This window comes from Oryctolagus cuniculus, chromosome 17 (assembly GCF_051225735.1).
Source record: "Oryctolagus cuniculus isolate XC-2025 breed Fujian yellow rabbit chromosome 17, ASM5122573v1, whole genome shotgun sequence".
Taxonomy (NCBI): domain Eukaryota; kingdom Metazoa; phylum Chordata; class Mammalia; order Lagomorpha; family Leporidae; genus Oryctolagus; species Oryctolagus cuniculus.
The window spans coordinates 337,115-358,518 of NC_142883.1; the positions used below are offsets into that span (position 1 = coordinate 337,115).

Here is a 21,404-nt window from a genome sequence, read left to right on the forward strand (position 1 = left end):
TATGTACATGTGTGTATGTGCTGTATGTGTAACATGGGAGTGGTGTGTGTGCTATGTGTGCAACATGGATATGTGTTGTGTGTATATGTACTATGTGTGCAACATGCGTATGTGCGCATATGCTGTGTGTACATGGCATGTGTGCTCTTTGCAATATGCTGTGTGCATGTGTGCAATGTCATGTATGCACACAGTGCTATGTGTGCAATGTCGTGTGTGCATACACTATGTGTGCAACACAGCATGTATGCATCTGTACTGTGTATACAACATGGGCATGAATGTTGCATGTGCAACATGGCATGTGTGCACGTTTGTGTGAATCAGTGGTCCAAGGGGTCCTCAGGCCTCAGAGCACTTACAAGCTCCGCCTGAGCCGGGCTGCTCCATCCCCTCCTCCCCTTCCTCCTCCTCTTGAGAGCCCGCCCTCTCCCGGGTGCTCAGCGTCAGCTGGGAGTGCTAAGGACAGCGGCTCTGGCACTGTGTGGGAAACCTTGCTGTGACACAGGTGGTCCTCAATCCACGGCTCTCTCAGGACAGCAGAGGTCCTGATGAAGCTGTCCATTGACGGGGAACACCGTGCTCTGGGGAAAACCTGGGGAACATTCCAACAAACCCTGCGAAGACAAAACCCCTGCCAATCCTGTTTCCTACTGATGCGAGTGAGGCCTGCTGGCACTGAGACAGCCCTGCCTTGTCCTGGCGAGCACACAGGAGAGCCCGGACTGAAGTCGCCACACCTCCGTAAAGCATTAGTTTATGTTGTTTTGGTGAACTTTGTACTAACAGATACTTTTTCAAAAACCCAATCTAGAAAACTCTGTTTTTAACTTTTTATTTATTTATTTGAAAGGCAGAGAGACAGAGAGTTCCCAGCCACTGGCTCACTCCCCAGATACCCACAACAGCTCGGTCTAGGCCAAAGTTAGGAGCCAAGAACACAATCCACGTGGGCAGCAGGAGCCAATCACACGAGCCTCTGCCACCGCCTCCCCAGGCCTGTTTTAGCAGGAAGCTGGAGTCAGCAGCCAGCGCCAGGAGTGCAAGCTCCGGTGCAGGATGAGGGAGTCTGAGCTGCTGGGCCAAAAGCCGGCTCCTCAGAAACCCTGAAACACTCAGCACCTAACAGCAAACACGACACGCACGGTCAGTTCCCATTCACACACTTGTAGAAACACAACAGGGAGGTCAATGAAAGACTCCTAACACACACAGCTGGAGTAGGATAAAATCCTCTGGGAAAAGCAAATGGAGCTATGGATTCAAAGACAAAAGGAAAGGATGGAATTTCCTGCCAAAGAAACATTTGGGATTTTCAGTGGAGATGGCAGATGTGAGATCATCATAACACCCAGACCCTCTGTGTGTGGGAGATGCACCTCTCTCTCTGTTCGCCTCTGCCTCTCTGTAACTCTGCCTTTCAGGCAGACTGATAAATATTTTTAAAAAGCGGGGGGTCTGGGAAGGGGACACTGTGGCGTGGAGGATGGAGCCGCTGCCTGCAGTGCCGGCATTCCATGTAGGCGCCAGTTCCAGTCCCAGCTACTCCACTTCCCATCCAGCTCTCTGCTATGGCCTGGGAAAGCAGTGGAAAATGGCCCAGGTCCTTGGGCTCCTGCCCCACATGGGAGGCCCAGAGGAGGCTCCTGGCTCCTGGCTTCAGATCGGCGCAGCTGCAGCCATTGCAGCCATCTGCAGAGTGGGCCAGCAGATGGAAGACCGACCGACCGACCTCCCTCCTTCCCTCCCTTTCTCTCTCTCTCTCTCTCTCTGCATCTGCCTCTATAACTCTGCCTTTCAGGTAGATGGATAAATCTTTAAAAAAAAAAAAAAGTTGGGGCCAGCGCTGTGGCATAGCAGGTAAAACTGCCACCTGCAGTGCTGGCATCCCATATGGGCGCCAGTTCAAGTCCTGGCTGCTCCACTTGCGATCCAGCTCTCTGCTATGGCCTAGAAAAGCAGTAGGACATGGCCCAAGTCCTTGGGCCCCTGCACCTGCATGGGAGACCTGGAAGAAGCTCCTGGCTCCTGGCTTCGTATTGGTGCTGCTCTGGCCATTGCAGATGGTGCCTCTGCCTCTCCTTTTCTCTCTGTGTTAACTAAATAAATAATTTTTTTTTAAAAGTGATGCAACCACAGTTTCATTTTTAAAAGACAGTATTTGGGGCAGCAAATAAAATGCTTTTCAACTGGTTGCTTTTGTATAAAACCAAAGGAACCTACTTGTGAGGGGTGCTTAGCACACATGCTGCAATCTGCCCCCCAGAATGCAGTGTGGGCGCCAAGTGAGCACTGCTAGGCCCTCCAAGGACTGCATGAGTTCCCCTAAGGCTCACCCAAGGCTCACCCTGGAAAATCACACACCTCTGAAGGAGTTACAGTCTCACTGGCATGCCTGGCTCTTCCATGGACATACACCAAGATGTTCTGGCAAAGAACAAAAATATGACACCTCCTGCTTCCCAGCAAGCAGCCCTGTAGGAAACAGTGGCAGCAGTGACCGTATATCAGACTTGATCTCCTGCACTAAGGACCCAAAGCCAAGGACAGGGCCCTGCAGACAAGGAGTTCTTGCCTCCCACCTCATGCCGCAAGGACACACTTCCGCATCAGAGGCCCAGAGTCAGAACACTACCTTGCATCAGGCATCACCTTCAACCACAAACACCAGTCAGTGGGGTGCCACCTGGGGTGCAAGGGTCACTCCACTGGCCCAGACCGCCCCGGTCTGCAGCATGGAGTCGCCTCTGCAGAAGCTTCACCCTCCTGATGCGACAACTCTCACCAGCCAAGGCAGGCCCTTGCACTTGTCTTCAAAAGCAGAGTAGATCCTGGAGCTATATAACAAAATAGCACCACTGATTTTTTTTTTTTTTAACTACACTACCTTTTTTTTTTATTATTTTTTTTTTATTTTTGACAGGCAGAGTGGACAGTGAGAGAGAGACAGAGAGAAAGCTCTTCCTTTGCCGTTGGTTCACCCTCCAATGGCCGCCGCGGCCGGCGCGCTGCGGCCGGCGCACCGCGCTGATCCGATGGCAGGAGCCAGGAGCCAGGTGCTTCTCCTGGTCTCCCATGGGGTGCAGGGCCCAAGCACCTGGGCCATCCTCCACTGCACTCCCTGGCCACAGCAGAGGGCTGGCTTGGAAGAGGGACAACCGGGACAGAATCCGGCGCCCCGACCGGGACTAGAACCCGGTGTGCCGGCGCCGCTAGGCGGAGGATTAGCCTAGTGAGCTGCGGCGCCGGCCTACACTACCTTTCTACATTCATGCAGGACCCAAACTCTGAGCTAAACTTGATAATCTATCAAAAAGTGAAGTGGAGATTACCACACAACCCAGCAGTTCACTTCTGGGCATACACTCAACAGTCTCAGAAAGCTACAGGCTACAGTCACAGCAGCGGTGTCCATCGGCAGTGCGTCCTTAAAAAGAAAGGACATTCTCACCCATGCCATGACACAGATGAACCCTGAACACCTAACACTGAGATACCCCAGGCCACAGGACCAAGCACTGTGTTTCCACAGGGTCCCTAGAATGGACACATCTGCAGAGGAGAGTGTAGAAGGGAGGGAGATGGGGCCATGCCTTCCCCAAGGGCGACCAGCTTCAGACGGAGACGTGGTGATGGCTGCACAACAGTGCAGGGGATGATGTCACAGAGCTGTATGCTTAAAAATGCTTACAATCAGGGCAAGCACTGTGGAGTAGCAGGTAAAGCCACCGCCTGCAGCACAGGCATCCCATATGGGAGCCAGTTCAAGTCCCAACTGCTCCACTTCCGATCCAAACTCTGCTATGGCCTGGGAAAGCAGTGGAAGATGGCCCAAGTCCTTGGGTCCCTGCACCCTTGTGGGAGACCTGGAAGAAGCTCCTGGCTCTGGATCGGCACAGCTCCGGCCGTTGCGGCCAATTGGGGAATGAACCAGCAGATGCCGGAAGACCTCTCTCTCTCTGCCGCTCCTTCTCTCTCTGCATATCTGTGGTACTCTGACTTCCAAATAAATAAAAATCTTTAAAAAAAAAAAAAAGGTTAAAATCAGAGCCAGCTTTGTGGTATAAGGGGTCAAGCCGCTGCCCGCAACAGTGGCGTCCCATATGGGTGCTGGTTCGAGTCCTGCTTTGCTTCCAATCCAGCTCCCTGCTAATGCACCTGGGAAAGCAGAAGAAGATGGCCCAAATCCTTGGTCCTTTGCACCCACGTGGGAAACCCAGAAGCAGCTTCTGGCTCCTGACTCCAGCCTGATCCAGCCCTGGCCATTGTGACCATTTAGGGAGCAAACCAGCAGATAGAAGACCTCTCTCTCCCCATCTCTTTCTCTGTAATTCTGCCTTTCAAATAAGTAAAATCTTTTTTAAAAAAATGGTTAAAATAAAAAACTTTTGTTCTAGAAATATATTTTGCCACAATTTTTTAAAAGCAATAATGTAATATACCAAAAACAAATGAAGTATATACTTTAAGTGGGCTTACTATGTTGTGGATGAATTACTAGTTAAACAAAGTTGAATTCACATTTAGAAACCATCACTCCACCATTCCGAGCAGCCCTCTCTGTGGCAGCTGCTATCTGCCCACGGCACGACTCCACCCTCAACCAAAACACCCCATTCTGCAGGGAAGGAGGGGCAGGGGCACTCACTCACTCACCAAGGAGAGAGCGGCTCCCACCCAGAGTGCAAGCCGTGGGCTTCAGTGCTCGCAAGCCAGAACGGCCACAGAACTCAAACAAAGCAGGTGGTTAGCAGGGCACTTGGACCCCGGGGCTGTGTCTGCAACTCAGGTCAGAGCCTATCCCTCCAGGCCGAACCAGGTGCACAGGCCTGGGGCAGAGGCTCTGCAAAAGGGAATGCAGCAGCCCAGGCAGGAACACCAAGCCCACAGGAGCTGGCAGCCCTGGGCCAGCCTCTGCATCAGACCCCACACAGCCCTGGAAGACAGGGGACATAGCACACATGCTATGTCTTTTCTGGGAAACACAAACTCCTGTGCCACTGACTTTGCACCCAGGGTCCTGCGCCTAGCTGAACCCCTTCCTTAGACATAAAGCCATCCAGGACCTTCAATCACGTGTGCCTGGGGGGCTGGGTCAGCAGCTCCCAGCCCTCGCAGGACGGGCCTTTCTGGTGGAATCCTACTTTTGCTGGACATATCCTCACACAAGGCGACAAATGACGTCAAAAACTATGGCAAAGCAAGGAGATGCATGAATCGGCTCCTCCACCACAACAGCCTCGGGGCTGGAACACACTGAGAGAATGAGTGTTTTCCAAACTCTGGATCCTAACCAAACACTTGCAGCAGCCAGGGGAACGCTCGCAGAAGAAAGCTGCAGCACTTCTGCATCTCCTGAGACCTCAGGCCCTGGAACTGCTAAGGCAACGAACAGGCTCCCGGGACCTAACAGAGCAGTCAGATCTAGAAAACACTCCCACAAAGGCATTCGACTACAGGGTGACTGCAGTCCCCGAAGAGGGAGAATCTGCCTTCCAGACAAGTGGAAAGATGGCCAAGAATGAGGGAAACGTCTGCAGACCACGCTCACACCACGAAGCCAGGAAACCATGAAGAATCCACGCAACAATGAGAGAAAACGCACCTATACAACGAGCAAAGGACCAGAATGCAACGAGTGCTGCGGCTGTCTCAACAACATGAACTCACGTATCCTTGATTTTTTCTCAGCTTCACTGAGATGTATTTCATCTTCCATACCCAGTAGTTCCACTCCTGGGTTTATACACAGGAGACATGAAAACAACAGGTCCACACAAAAACCTCTAGACAGTGTTTGCAGCAGGATTATCTGTGACGGTCAAAAGGTGGACGACGACCCAGATGCCCAACAACTGCAGAAGGAATGAGCAGCATGTGGTCTATCTGCACAATGCACGCTGATCAGAAGGAACATCTGTGTGTCTCTCTCTGTAACCCTGCCTTTCAAATAAATTAATAAGTCTTTTAAAAATATATGTCACAGGAGCCAGCGCTGTGGCGCACCAGGTTAATGCCCTGGCCTGAAGCTCCAGCATACCAGATGGGTGGCAGTTTGAGACCCAGCTGCTCCACTTCCGATCCAGCTCTCTGCTATGGCCTGGGAAAGCAGCAGAAGATGGCCCAAGTCCTTGGGCCCCTGCACCCGCATGGGAGATCCGGAAGAAGCTCCCGGCTCCGGCTTTGGATCGGCACAGCTCCGCCCATTGCAGCCAATTGGGGAGTGAACCATGGGATGGAAAACCTCTCTCTCTGCCTCTGCCCTCTCTTCTCTCTCTGTGTAACTCTGACTTGCAAATAAACAAATAAATAAATCTTTTAAAAAATAAAATAAAAATTTATGTAACAAATTTGGGCTGGCACCGTGGTGTAGCAGGTAAAGCCTCCGCCTGCAGTGCTGGCATCCCATATGGGTGCCAGTTCAAGTCCCGGCTGTTCCACTTCCCATTCAGCTCTCTGCTATGGCCTGGGAAAGCAGTAGAAGATGGTCCAAATCCTTGGGCCCCTGCACCCGCGTGGGAGACCCAGAAGTAGTCCCTGGCTCCTGGCTTCAGATCAGTGCAGCTCTGGCCATTGCAGCCAACTGGGAAGTGAACCAGCAGACAGAAGACCTCTCTCTCTGCCTCTCATTCTCTGTGTAATTCTGACTTTCAAATAAATAAGTAAATTATATATGTGTGTGTGTGTGTGTGTGTAACAATAAACAGTGCATGTTCTGTCTACACAACATGTTCAACAGTAAAAACAATGAAGAAAAAAAAAAAAAAAACGGCCGGCGCCGCGGCTCACTAGGCTAATCCTCCGCCTTGCGGCACCGGCACACCGGGTTCTAGTCCCGGTTGCCCCTCTTCCAGGCCAGCTCTCTGCTGTGGCCTGGGAATACAGTGGAGGATGGCCCAAGTGCTTGGGCCCTGCACCCCATGGGAGACCAGGAAAAGCACCTGGCTCCTGCCATCGGATCAGCGCGGTGTGCCGGCCACAGCGCACCGGCCGCGGCGGCCATTGGAGGGTGAACCAACGGCAAAGGAAGACCTTTCTCTCTGTCTCTCTCTCTCACTGTCCACTCTGCCTGTCAAAAAAAAAAAAAAAAAAAAGCAAACAAACAATGAAGGCCGGCACTGCGGCTCACTAGGCTAATCCTCCGCCTGCGGTGCCGGCACCCCGGGTTCTAGTCCCAGTTGGGGCGCCGGATTCTGTCCCAGCTGCTCCTCTTCCAGTCCAGCTCTCTGCTGTGGCCCGGGAGTGCAGTGGAGGATGGCCCAGGTCCTTGGGCCCTGCACCCGCATGGGAGACCAGGAGGAAGCACCTGGCTTCTGGCTTCGGATCGCAACGCGCCAGCCGTTGCAGCCATAGCGGCCACTTGGGGGTTGAACTAACAGAAAAAGGAAGACCTTTCTCTCTGTCTCTCCCTCTCACTGTCCACTCTGCCTTTCAAAAAAAAACAGTAAATACAATGAAGAAGACAAGTACTTGGCATAATATTGTAGGGATACTACTCGCGATGCCCACATCCTGTACCAGACTGCCTGGGTCCAAGCCCCAGCTCCACTTCAATTCCAGTTTCCTGCTCATGTGCACCCTGGAGTCAGCAGGTAATGGCTAAAGCAGTTTGGTACCTGCCACCCACATGGGAGACCCAGACTGGCCTGGCTTTGGCCTGGTCCAGCCCCAGCTTTTGACAGTATTTGGGAAGTAAACTAGCGGGTGGAAAATCTATACCTACTACCTATCTGCCTTTCAGATAAATTGAAAAAAAGGTTTAAGACTGAATTACTAACACATGTTACATCGCAGATGAAGATCAAAAACATACACTACATGAAATAATTAAGACACGAAGACCACATAACACAGATCCCATTTTTATGAACTGTTCCAGAAAGGCAAATTTATAGACAGAAAGCAGAATGGGGACACTTAGGGTTCAGGGCGTTGGGAGAATACAGAACTGCTCTGAGAACAGGGTTTCTTTTGGGGGCAACAAAAATGTTTGTCGCAATTTGTGAACTCAAGAGGTTTCCCATAGCCTTGGCAGCTCATGACAAGACTTGGGTGACTACTGACGTCATAAATAAGAGTGTCAATTGTTAAATCAACAACAGGAGCCACTGTGCACTTACTCCCCACATAGGATCTCTGTCCTTAATGTGTTGTACTATGAGAATTAATGGTAAAATTAGTATTCAAACAGTACTTTATACTTTGTGTGTCTGTGTGGGTGCAAACTGTTGAAATCTTTACTTAGTATATACTAAGTTGATCTTCGGTATAGAAAGATAATTAAAAATGAATCTTAATGAAGAATGGGATGGGAGAGGGAGTAGGAGATGGGATGGTTTGCGGGTGGGAGGGTGGTTATGGGTGGAAAAACCACCATAATCCAAAAGTTGTACTTTTGAAATTTATATTTATTAAATAAACTTTTTTTTAAAAAAATGTTCTGAAAGTAAACAGTGATGATGGTCACACAACTCTAACCACAATAAGAACCACTTAACTGTCCATCTTTAAAAACTGTTTTTATAGGGGCCGGTGCTGTGGTGTAGTGGGTAAAGCCACCGCCTACAGTGCCGGCATCCCATATGGGCGCCAGTTCAAGTCCCAGCTGCTCCACTTCTGATCCAGCTCTCTGCTGTGGCCTGAGAAAGCAGTGGAAGATGGCCCAAGTCCTTGGGCCCCTGCACCCACGTGGGAGACCTGGAAGAAGTTCTTGGCTCCTGGCTTTGGATCGGTGCAGCTCCGGCCGTTGTGGCCAGTTGAGGAGCGAACCAGCAGATGGAAGACCTCTGTCTCTCTCTGCCTCTCCTCTCTGTGTAACTCTTTCAAATAAATAAATAGAATCTTAAAAAAAAAAAAAAAAAACTGATTTATGTATGTGAAAGACAGTATGAGCTGGTTCACTCCCCAGTGTGGGCAATGGCTCTGACTGGGCTGGGCCAAAGCCAGAAATCAGGAACTCAATCCAGGTCTCTCACGTGCAGTAGCAAGAACCCAGTTATTTGAGCTGAAACTGCTGCCTCTCAGGGTCTGCATTAGCAGGAAACTGGAGCCACAACATTGAATCCTGGTACTTACCCAGCTTAACTACTTGGCCAAATGCCTGCCCCCCAACTGTCCACTCTAATAGGTGAACTTTAGGGTATGTGACTTGTATCCCAGTAAAGCTGTTTTGATTTAAAAAAAAAAAAAAAAAAAAAAAAAAACACACATGGACAGCCTTTTGGCCCAGAGGTTAAGCTGTCAAAAGCACCCCACACAGAAATGTCTGAGTGCAGTTCCCAGCTCCAGTTCCTGATCCAGCTTCCTGCTGACACAGATCTGGGAGGCAGCAGCAACAGCTCACCAGACACCTGGGCAGCATTCTGAGCTCCAGCCCCAGATGCGGTGGGTACCTGCAGAATGAACCAGCAGATGAGAACTCGCTCTCTCATCTGTTTGCCTCTTAAATGAACAAGTTTTGAGGACAAAAGCAGAAAAATTAAACAGAAATTACAGGCCCCAAAAGATCCCATCTGTCACTGAGCCAAGCACCAGCATGGCTCAGACGACCCAATGATGGACAGAAGCCACCTCCTGAGTACAAATGCTCCTTTGGTAACACTGTGGGGACAGTGTCCATCCTTCCAGACACCCTTTCCTTCTGCCCACACAGGACACCCCCAGCCACCCCAGGGGCTGTCCACACCAGCCACAGCAGCCACTGACAGCCACGGCCCAACATGTGGTCTGGGGCTCATGGTCCCTCCACACCCACCACATCATACCCTGCTGCCTTGCCAACTCTGCAGGTGCCGAGCACCAGGGCCCACATATACCTGTGGGGACTACAGCTGCAGTACTCTCTGTGGACAACAGGGTGAAACGTGGTTCCCAAGGGTAAAAAAAAAAAAAAATCAGACATTCCCAGGGTTCATGGCCCCCAAAAGCCAGGTGTTTAGGATATCTGCTGTATAAAAATCAGATTTAGGAAGTTCCCAGGGGAAAGACAGGCCACAAGACATGCATCTAACACGTTCCTCCTGGAAAGCACTGTGTGTGCTCCCAGCTGGGCCACACGGGGCAGGCAGGGGCAGGTGAAGACTAGGATGTGCCCCAGCAGCCTTGGCGATACAGGGGAACGTGCTGTAGCTACTTACCCTCTGTGAGTCGCGATGGGAGCAAGAGGCCTCGCCTGCCCAGTTCTGCCAGTGCCAGACACCCGCCGTGCCACGCCTTGTCTGTCTCCTGAAAACTGAGAGCAAAGGCATACTGTCAGCTGTCCGCAAGGACATGAGACCGCCAGGCTGCCAGGCCCTGCTCTGGGCCATCAGTGAGCTTCTGAAACATCAGCTGGATGAGGAAACACAACAGTCCACTCTGTGGGTGCAGCCACAGGCACAGACCTCCTGTCAATGGGGAACAGTCCTGGGTCAGCCCCTGGAGCCACATCCAGTGATGGCCACTGTGCAGGGGTGCCACAAGGGGTCCTCCCGCTGGGGCAGTGACACTCCAGCTACCCCACACAAGCAGCAACACCCTCACATTCGTCAAAGTGCTGACACCTCCGACAGGCCAGGCTCCAACAGGGATTCCACCAAATGCAGATGGAGCCTGCAAAGAGCAGGAAGGTCCTGCCTGCGTGATACCACACTGTTCACTGCAGCAAGCAAATCCAGCGTAAAAAAAGGATTTTTTGGCACTATAGGAAGTATGGACTTTTAACAAAGAAGTTTTAAGTAATATTTTATATTTAGTAAAAATTTTCCTGAAGTGGTTCAGCAGCTCTTTTAAGGGTATGATCCTCGCATTATAATCAGTGAAAGTAATTCTTTCTTTCTTAGAGTGATCAGAGTTGTTCTAAGTTTCCAATATATTTTGTTACCAATATAAACATGGAGATAATTCTCACCAAAAAGGAAAACGACTACAGGACTTTTATTGATTCTGATTACTTTGACAGCAAAGAAATGTTTAGGAAATCCAGTAAGTTGCATACCTAACTGTAAAAATTCACAAGGATACTCAGACAGGAGTCTGAGTGACAGGGGTCACTTGGCCAACACCTCTCAAGTGCCAGGGTGCCCGAGGTCCTGAAAGGCGAGACAGACACAGACACAGAGGCCCCTCCCACTCACCACCAAGAAGGAAGTCAATCTTGATTACAATTTTTTTAAACTCTGGATGCTCATTATGAGTCTGCCAAAGGCTGTGACTGTTTCTAAAACTTAGTGTCAGTACTCTGTATCCCTTAACATTTTAACTAAAGATGCTCTACACTTGTCACAAAGATTGCCAAAGCAGAGGCCGGCACTGTGGCGTAGCGGATAAAGCCGGTGCCTGCATCCCATACGGGCACTGGTTCCAGTCCCAGCTGCTCCACATCTGATCCAGCTCACTGCTATGGCCTGGGAGAGTGGTAGAAGAATGGTTCAGGTGCTCGGGCCCCTGCACTCATGTGGGAGACCAGGAAGAAGCTCCTGGCTGCTGGTTTCAGATCAGAGCAGCTCCGGCCGTTGCGGCCACTTGGGGAGTGAACCAGAGGATGGAAGACCTCTCTGTCTCTCTTCCTGCCTCTGCCTCTCTGTAACTGTGCCTTTCAAATAAATAAACAAACCCTAAAAACAAACAAACAAACAAAAAACTAGAGTAAATGAGCTAGACAAGATCACAGACAGGGAGGGGAGAGCACGCAGCTGGGGTACAGCGTCAGCTTGCTCAGACATGCTAGGGCTCAGGGCCTGCCAAGGCTTCAGGCAGAGATGGACACAGGAGGCGGGGCCTCGAGTCTGCTGGTGCCAGGTGTCACCAGTGTCACCAGGCATGAGAGGACCTCACTCACCTACACACCAGGGCCCAGGAAGTCTCTCGTGTGGGGATGAGGCCACGAGTCTAGCTGAGAAGAGGAGGAGAGGAAACGCAAAGGAAGGCTCGAGGAAGGGCTGGATGAAGAGTCAGCTTCAAATTAGCAAGGGAACACACAGAAATACATAAAGACATAAGTGGGGGGTTGGCACTGTGGCGCAGCGGGTTAACACCCTGGCCTGAAGCGCCGGCATCCCATGTGGGCGCCGGTTTGAGACCCGGCTGTTCCACTTCTGATCCAGCTCTCTGCTATGGCCTGAGAAAGCAGTAGAAAATGGTCCAAGTCCTTGGGCCCCTGCACCCGCATGGGAGACCTGGAGGAAGCTCCTGGCTCCTGGCTTCGGATCAGCGCAGCTCTGGCCGTTGCAGCCAGTTGGGGAGTGAACCAGCGGATGGAGGACCAGATTTTCTCTCTCTCTCTCTCTCTCTCTCTCTCTGCCTCTCCTCTCTCTGTGTAACTCTGACTTTCAAATAAAAATAAATAAATCTTTAAAAAAAAAAAAAAAAAGAAGAAGAAGACATAAGGAGCCAAGGAGGCCGAGGTGGCGGGGCCCTGGCCCTCTAAGCTGTCCTCGCTGCTGTGCCACAGCCACTGCCCAGGGAAGGGCAGAACAGGGCTCATCCCAGCACTAACAACATGCCCATCAACCTCAGAAAGAACCGCAGGGCCACCCTAAAACCAGCCAGCAGAATCGTACGGAGAAGCAAACCTCATTCTCAACCCATACACTACTCCGAGAGGTAAGGAACACTTCCACAACACACAGCACAGAGGGAAAAGACCACTACTCGACATGCTATGTCCTACACTCCTTAACTTGCGACTGAGCAGGCTCGAGGCTAATGCAAGAGGACACCTGCTCCAGAAGGATAACATGCTGTGGGCTGACCTCAGACCTGTCTCCAGCGACTGACAAACGTGTGCTGGGGCACTCAAAAGTGCTGACAACACAACTTTCTGCACGCTAGTCACAGCCTCACAGTGACAGTCCCAGGAAACAGCAGCCAGCTAACAAATGGCAACAGCAAAACCAGGGTCCTGAGCAAGCAGAATGCCATTCTGAAACCAGGAGAGAGGTTTACACTGCAAAGTAAAACACCACAGGGAGGTGGCAGGAACAATGCCTCACGTGACACAGGTCTGCAGGCCCCACACTCACACCCCAGCCCGCACCCCCACCTTCCAGGGCCCACACGCCCCCAGGCTGAGGCAGCAGCAGCTCAACACAAGTGGCTCTAAGTTTAAATTTTAGTTCATTAAAATGAAGTTCAATTTCAAGTCCACACCAGCCTTATTTTTACTGTCTCAGCAGCCACGCCAGCCAGGACAGGAACTGACTCAGAACACTGTGCGCCACAGCACGTTCTAGAGACAGGTGGTCCCTCTCCAGGGGCAAAGAGCTCTGCGTGCATCTGCTCAAATGGACCCCGACACACCAGAAATAACTCGAGTTACCAAGCTTACATTCTACAGGGAAGCAAGAGGGCTGCTGGGGTCCTAACGAATAGCATGACTAAAAAATGTAAAAGGACATGAATAAAGAAAGCCACTGCTTTGCACATGGGGTTAAGCCCTAGGCATGCGTGTCTCTGTGACCCTCTCACATACCTGAAACAATCCAGCACAGACCCAACCACATCGTCTGCCAGCTCTCTGGGAAGTCTTCCAGCCATCCGACCGATTCTGGAAAAAGCAGTAACAACTGGTCAGTACCATCAGCCCATCATGGAGGGTGTCCACTAAACAGGAGCCGCCCCAAGTGCGTCTTTTCCTCCAGAGAACAGGCAAGGAGAAGATGACCCAAAGCAGGCCTTGAACACTGCTCAGCAATCCTCACCTGCCACAGGGGGTGTCACACTGAATAAGCAGACAGAGTGAGGAGCTCGTCCAGGCCTGCAGCAGGTGGATGCAAAGGGGCAAAGGAGCCTCGGGCACACAAGTGCCTGCAGTCAGCACACCTGTCACCACAGTACAGACGCTGCTGGCCACCACTGACAGGCACAAGGAGAATGCTCCGGGCACCACCGGAGCCTGCCCACCCTGCTGGCTGCCTCCACGCTGGACACTGACCATGCCTACTACCAGGCCACCTGACACGGAGGCCCACAGCTAGGAAGGCCTGGTGGCTCACCAGCCAGCACCAGAGACCAGCTCTCAAGGAAGGGTGCTGGCCGGAGGCCTCCAGCAAAGCCCATCCTCTGGCCCTATCTCCACGGCCTGCCACCCTGGGCAGACAGGACTGTGGGGGAGACACGGTCAACAGACACAAAGAACCCCAGTGGGGCCCTCCAGCACTTTCACCCTCAGACCCCACAGAAACCCTGCTTGGCTTTGATGACTGGAACTCACTGGGCACAGAAGCCCAGGAGACCGCGGGGAAGGCAGCCCCACCCCACCCGGCCCCTGCACCCAGCTTTTTTTCTCTACAACAGAAGCCTCATCTGACACCACGCCCATGGGAGCCGAGAATTCACTTCGGTAATTATCTTTAAAGTTAAGATATAAAATAATAAATATGAATTAGAAAAAAATCATTCTACCTTTTAAAAATCTGTAAGGCGTTTGAGGCCTCAAGCCCCAAATCAAGTATTAAATAGTGACAGGCTCCACAGGCCACTGGGATATACATCCAGACCCCAAGGCCCAGGAAGAGCCAGGTGCCTACCCTTTAGCCGCAGACCACCGCACAATCGTGTCTTTGTCCTTCAGCCCGCCCAGCAGCTGCTCTGCAGGAACAAGAGGATGGTGAGGAAGGTCCATCTACTCTAGCCCCCACCTCAGTGCCCCGCTCTGAGGGAACCCACCCTGGACAGCACTCACAGGGAGGCCCACTTCCTGCAGCCCCCACCTCAGTGCCCAGCTCTGAGGGAACCCACCCGGGACAGCGCTCACAGGGAGGCCCACTTCCTGTAGCCCCCACCTCAGTGCCCAGCTCTGAGGGAACCCACCCAGGACAGCGCTCACAGGGAGGCCCACTTCCTGTAGCCCCCACCTCAGTGCCCAGCTCTGAGGGAACCCACCCCGGACAGCGCTCACAGGAATGCCCTGGAGGGAATCACAACAGCCTTAACCTCGGTGGGGGCCGCTGTGGTGCAGCTGACTAAGCCACTACTTGGGATCCCCCATCCCATAGCATAGTGCCAGCTGCAGTCCAGAGACTCCAGTTCTCATCCAGCTTCCTAATAGCGCGTTCTAGGAGGCAGCGGAAGATGGCTCAAGTGTCTGGGTCCAACACCCACACTAGCAACCCAGATGGAGCTCCTGGCTTTGGCCTAGCCCAACCCTGGCTGTTGCAGACATTTGGAGAGTGAATGAGTGGATGAAAGATTCTCTCTCTCTCTCTCTCTCTCTCTCTCTGAGCCTATGTGTGTATGCGGTGGTGTATGTTGCTCTGTCTTTTAAGTAGATGAAAAAGAACATTAAAAAAAGGAACTTAGGGCCGGTGCCGCAGCTCACTAGGCTAATCCTCCACCTGCGGCGCCGGCACCCCAGGTTCTAGTCCAGGTCGGGGCGCCAGATTCTGTCCCGGTTGCCCCTCTTCCAGGCCAGCTCTCTGCCGTGGCCCGGGAGTGCAGTGGAGGATGGCCCAAGTGCTTGGGCCCTGCACCCCATGGGAGACCAGGAGAAGCACCTGGCTCCTGCCTTCAGATCAGCGCAGTGCACCGGCCGCAGCGGCCACTGGAGAGTGAAGCAACAGAAAAGGAAGACCTTTCTCTCTGTCTCTCTCTCTCACTGTCCACTCTGCCTGGCAAAAAAAAAAAAAAAAAAATAAATAAAAAATAAAAAACCAAAAACAAAAAAGGAACTTAGACTTTAATCATAAGAACACTTTCTAGCCAGCACCACAGCTCACTAGGCTAATCCTCCGCCTGTGGCGCCGGCACCCCAGGTTCTAGTCCCGGGCAGGGCGCCGGATTCTGTCCCAGCTGCTCCTCTTCCAGTCCAGCTCTCTGCTGTGGCCCAGAAAGGCAGGGGAGGATGGCCCAGGTCCTTGGGGCCTGCACCTACATGGGAGACTAGGAGGACGCACCTGGCTCCTGGCTTCAGATAGGTGCAGCGCACTGGCCGCAACACGCCGGCTGTAGCGGCCACTTGGGGGTGAACCAACAGAAGAAGGAAGACCTTTCTCTCTGTCTCTCTCTCTCTCACTGTCTAACTCTATCTGTAAAAAAAAAAAACTTCCTTCACAGGGGTTTTAAGTCATCATTTAAAGTCCATTTTTGCCACTGTTCCTAGATGACCCCATCAAATCACTAACAAGAGCAGCCGCCTCCCCCAGCCCAGAGAGGCCAGAAGGTCAAGGGTGTCTGAAGCAGGCTGGGAGGTTCCAGGGAGCTGTCTGTTGGAAGCTGGGCAAGATGAGCCCTTCTGGTGGACAGGTCAGGCCCTGCGAGGGCCCCTTGGCTGCCTGGGAAAGTTTGATGCCAAGAAACAGCCACAGGGAGGTGTTCAGAAGAAGCCCATGTGGAGCCGCAGGGTAGCTGGACACAGGCAGAGCGGACAGGAGTGCCAAGGGCAGCCAGGCAGCCCAGGAAGAGGAGACAAGGGCTTCGCCTCAGACAGCGGTGCTCAAGGTGACTCTGAGTTGCTCATGGCAGCTGTGAGTCTCCTAGCTTTCTGGATGGGGACCAGAGAGGGGTCTCCGAGAGGCAGAGCAGATGTGAGCAGACAAAACACAGCAGCAGGGCAGCCTGACCTGTCCTCCCCACTGGGAAGGGGGCACGCAGTGGGGAAAGTGGGCACAAAGGAAATACAGGCAGGAACCGCCCTAGACTGGCCACGGCGAAGGGGCTCTGCGGACAACCCTGACTCAACACAGAAGCCTCCACCACAAAGGGAAACGAGACCATGAGTCAGACCTCTAGGAACTGCAGGATGCTCGTGGGGTTTGAGACGGCCCCTAGGAACGTCTGATGGACAACGCAGGGTTTGGGGACCAGGGATCTGAACCCTAACTCCATTACCTGAGTCTTCTGTACCCAGAGACACTCAGGTGAGCAGCCAAGTGCATCCAGGCAGGTGTGCGGGAAGGCGGCATGGCCACGGGGCTGTGGGGGTGTGGTAGGCGGTGTGGACAGGGGGAGCTCAGAGGAGAACATCCATGGATGGGGTCATGTCTGGCCCTCAGGAGCCCTGTGCACAGCACACTGGCAGACAGTCAGGTGGAGCTGGCACTGAGGGGAAAGGGAGTGTGGCCCCAAGGACACAAAGGCCAGCAGAGGCATCGGCCATGAACCCCACATACCTATCACGCTCTCCACCCCCTCTGGGATATCGTAGTCTTCATCACTGTCAGACGTCACCACCTGTGGTTTCTCCTCATGCTGACCCTTGGTGCGGAGCTGCAGATTAGCAGCCAAAGACCGGCAGCCACGCTGATACCTACGCAGACGAAAACACTCAGATCAGCTGCTGACCTACGTTAGGAAATCAGCACTAAGCTTCCTTTTGAATTGTTAAGGACGCCTGTGAAAGCGCCGTGCATCTAGAGAGACAAAAGCAGGCACTGAGCAAAGTCATTAGATCAACTGCGGGAGAAGCCTGGTCCCCACACACATCAACCCTGCAAACACACAGGTGGGAAACTGGGAGAGAAAGCCCGAGGGTAAGACGGCCCTGGGCAGCAAAGGGTGCACCACGCCCTTCCCAGGGCCTGCCTGGCCTCCTCCATCTCCTCCATCACCACCCCCACAGACCTGCCCCCAGAATACCTTGCAAAAGTTCCCCCACATCACAGCCCTATTTCCCACCCAAATGGGGGAACGGGCATCTCCCCTGAATGTACAGTGAGCCCCAGAGCTCAGGCCCTGAGACCTGGCTGATGAATCAGAGCCAGCTCCATGCCTACTGAGCTGCTCCTAAACAGTTCCTAAACCTCAGTTTCCCTTCCTGTAAACGGGGATATGGCCCTGCTCAAGGAGGATGTGCAAAACATTTTACACCAGCACGGTGCACAGCAAGGCCCCACAAACGCCACCTTTCCTGCTGGGCACAAGCACACGGCAAGCAACAGAAGCCAACTCACAGGACAGGGCCTCGTGCATCAGAGTGTCCAGTGCGAGGGGCCTGCATCATGGTGAGGCAAGTTAAGCCAGGCTTGTGACGCCAGCAACCCCTGCCCCAGTGCCAGTTCGAGTCCCAGCTATTCCGCTTCTGATCCAGCTTCCTGTTAAGGTGCTTGGGAAGGTGGAAGATAATGGCCCAAGTGCTTGAGCTCCTACCAACCATGCGGGAGCCCTGGATGGAGTTCCTGGCTCCTGGCTTTGATCTGCCCAAGCCCTGGCCATTGTAGCCATTTGGGGGTGAATAAGCAGATGGAGTGAGTCTGTCTGTCTGTCTGTCTGTCTCTCTCTCTCTAATTCTGCCTTTCAAATAAATGAGTAAACCTTCAGGAAAAAATCATCTCTCTCCCACACGATGTGTCTAGTACTTGTGAGAGCCTGATTCTGTGTACCCAGCTGCCTGGGCCAGAGGGGCCCGCTGTCTGCCCTAACATCACTCTGGCCTGTCTGTGGGGAGTCTCTGGATGACAGTCACATCCAAACCAGAGGATGGAGGAAAGCAGACTGAATAAACCAGAGGGGGACCTGAACAGAAGAGAGGGCTGCAGACACAGCAGCTCCCCCGGCCTCCACAACCATGGGAACCAATTCTTCCTAACAGGTCCCTTTCTGTGCACATCTATACATCCTGTGAGCTGCGATTCTCTGAAGATGCCTGCCCCATATGGCACGGAACCATCTCCCACAGCACTCTGGAACTAGCCACTCACATTCTGTCTAATAAGCCTTTGCTGGAACAAGCTGTATGCAACGCACACCCAAAAGTAGCCAGTGAAACATCACAAAAACACAACATATGGCTTTGGGTTTGCTGTAATTCAGAGCAAAGCTTTAGCTAAACTAAATCATGGGGCCACAACTGTGGTGTAGCAGGCTAGGCTTCTGCCTGTGGCGCTGGCATCCCATATGGGCGCCAGTTCTAGTCCCGGCTGCTCCTCTTCCAGTCCACCTCTCTGCTGTGGCCTGGGAAAGCAGTGGAGGATGCCCCAAGTGCTTGAGGCCCCTGCACCTCCATAGGAGATCCAGAAGAAGCTCCTGGCTCCTCGCTTCAGATCAGCCCAGCTCCAGCATTGCAGCCATTTGGGGAGTGACGCAGCGGATGGAAGACCTCTCTCTCTCTGTCTCTCCCTCCCTCTGTCTATAATGCTCTCTCTCAAATAAAAGAATAAATCTTTAAAAAAAAAAAAAAAAAAAGGCCGGCGCCGTGGCTCACTAGGCTAATCCTCTGCCTTGCGGCACCGGCACACCGGGTTCTAGTCCCGGTCGGGGCACCGGATTCTGTCCCGGTTGCCCCTCTTCCAGGCCAGCTCTCTGCTGTGGCCAGGGAGTGCAGTGGAGTGCTTGGGCCCTGCACCCCATGGGAGACCAGGAGAAGCACCTGGCTCCTGCCTTCGGATCAGCGCAGTGTGCCGGCCGCAGCGCGACAGCCGCAGCGGCCATTGGAGGGTGAACCAACGGCAAAGGAAGACCTTTCTCTCTGTCTCTCTCTCACACTGTCCACTCTGCCTGTCAAAAAAAAAAAAAAAAAAAAAAAAAAAGGAATAGCACCCCAAGAACATCAGAAAAGTCTGCATGCTCTATAGGGTCCTCATCTGGATCAGTCAGCTAAAGCAAGGACAGCAACTCCACTGATGAGCAAAGACGGGTTCACCTTCTTTTTTTTTTTTTTTTTGGCCAGGCAGAGTTAGACAGTGAGAGAGAGAAAGAGTTATAGACAGTGAGAGAGAGACAGAGAGAAAGGTCTTCCTTCCATTGGTTCACTCCCCTAATGGCCGCTACGGCCGACACTGCGCCAATCCGAAGCCAGGAGCCGGGTACTTCCTCCTGGTCTCCCATAAGGGTGCAGGGACCCAAGCACTTGGGCCATCCTCCTCAGCCCTCCCAGGCCACAGCAGAGAGCTGGACTGGAAGAGGAGCAACCAGGACAGAATACAGTGCCCCAACCAGGACTAGAACCCAGGGTGATGGCGCTGCAGTCGGAGGATTAGCCTAGTGAGCCGCGGCACCAGCCTTTTTTTTTTTTTTTTTTTTTTTTTTGACAGGCAGAGTTAGACAGTGAGAGAGACAGAGAAAAAGGTCTTCCTTCCGTTGGTTCACTCCCCAAATGGCCGCCACAGCCGGAGCTACGCCGGTCCGAAGCCAGATGCCAGGCACTTCCTCCTAGTCTCCCATGGGGTGCAGGGCCCAAGCACTTGGGGCATCCTCCACTGCCCTCCCGGGCCACAGCAGAGAGCTGGACTGGAAGATGAGCAACCGGGCAGGCAGAGGATTAACCAAGTGAGCCACGGCGCCGGCCCCAGATGATTTCACCTTCTGAATACACCTAGAGAAGTCCACTTGGTTTTTTCTGAAAGAAAGCTGGAATTTTTATATTTTTAAGATTTATTTATTTGAAAGAGTTATACAGAAAAAGAAAGAGACAGAGAGAGAAAGAGAGATCTTCTATCTGCTGGTTCACTCCCCAGATTGGCGCAAAAGCCAGGGCTGGGCCAGGTGGAAGCCAGAAGACAAGAGTTTCTTCTGGGTCTCCCATGTGGGTGTAGGGGTCTAAGCATTCGAGCCATCTACTGTTTTCCCAAGCACATTAGCAAGGAGCTGGACTGGAAGCAGAGCAGCCAGGTCTCAAACCAGCACCCATGGGATGCCGCTGTCACAGGCGGTGGCTTTAACCCCTAAGCCACAGTACCAGCCCCAGAATTTGGATTTACTGATCGAAGACCACAGTAGCAAAGCTGTGCCACATGACCATAACAAGTTTTTCCTGCCATCACTCCAGCTTCAAGTATTCTAGATGCAAGATCAGAAAACAGCCAGAAGTAAAACTTTTCCATTTAAAATCAGAAACACTTTTAGGATTAGGGCCATGCTGTGGTATAGTGGGTAAAGCTGTCACCTGCAGAACCTGTAACCCAAATGGGCACCAGTTCAAGTCTCGGCTGCTTCACTCCTGATCCAGCACCCTGCTAATGTACCCGGGAAAGCAGTGGAAGGTGGCCCAAGAAGACCCAGAAGAAGCTCCTGCTTCATATCAGCCCAGCTCCTGCCACTGCAGACATCTGGTGAGTAAACCAGCAAATGGAAGATATCTCTCTCTCCTCTCCCCCTCTCTCTCCCTCTTTCTCTCCCGTGTGTGTGTGTGTGTATGTGTATATCTCTGCCTCTCCCTCTAACTCTGCCTTTGAAATAAACAAGTCTTAAAAAAAAAAAAAAAAAAAAAAAAGAGGAGCCAGCACATGGCAGAGCAGTAAAGCCTCTGCCTGCGGTACTAGCATCCCACATGGGTGCCGGTTCAAGTCCTGGCTGCTCCTCTTCCAATACAGCTCTTTACTATGGCCTAGGAAAGCAGTAGAAAATGGCCCACAAGGGCCAGCACTGTGGCACAGCGGGTAAAGCCGCCATCTGCAGTGCCAACATCCCATATGGGCACCAGTTTGAGTCCCGGATGCTCTACTTCTGATACAGCTCTCTGCTGTGGCCTGGGAAAGCAGTAGAAAATGGTC

At 52.5% G+C, this 21,404-nt stretch overlaps 1 protein-coding gene across 3 annotated transcripts in view; it reads right to left on the reverse strand.

Moving 5' to 3' along the window:
• The window catches only part of TBCD (tubulin folding cofactor D), a 180,341-nt gene that overhangs the window by 118,390 nt on the left and 40,547 nt on the right, over positions 1 to 21,404 (reverse strand). For all 3 annotated transcript variants that reach the window (XM_089318508.1, XM_002723042.6, XM_089318509.1), the window contains 4 exons: positions 17,088 to 17,224; positions 14,508 to 14,568; positions 13,451 to 13,525; positions 10,137 to 10,231 (listed from right to left, as the gene is read on the reverse strand). In XM_089318508.1, coding sequence (XP_089174634.1) covers positions 10,137 to 10,231; positions 13,451 to 13,525; positions 14,508 to 14,568; positions 17,088 to 17,224 — 368 coding nt within the window. The remainder of the gene's footprint in view (positions 1 to 10,136; positions 10,232 to 13,450; positions 13,526 to 14,507; positions 14,569 to 17,087; positions 17,225 to 21,404) is intronic.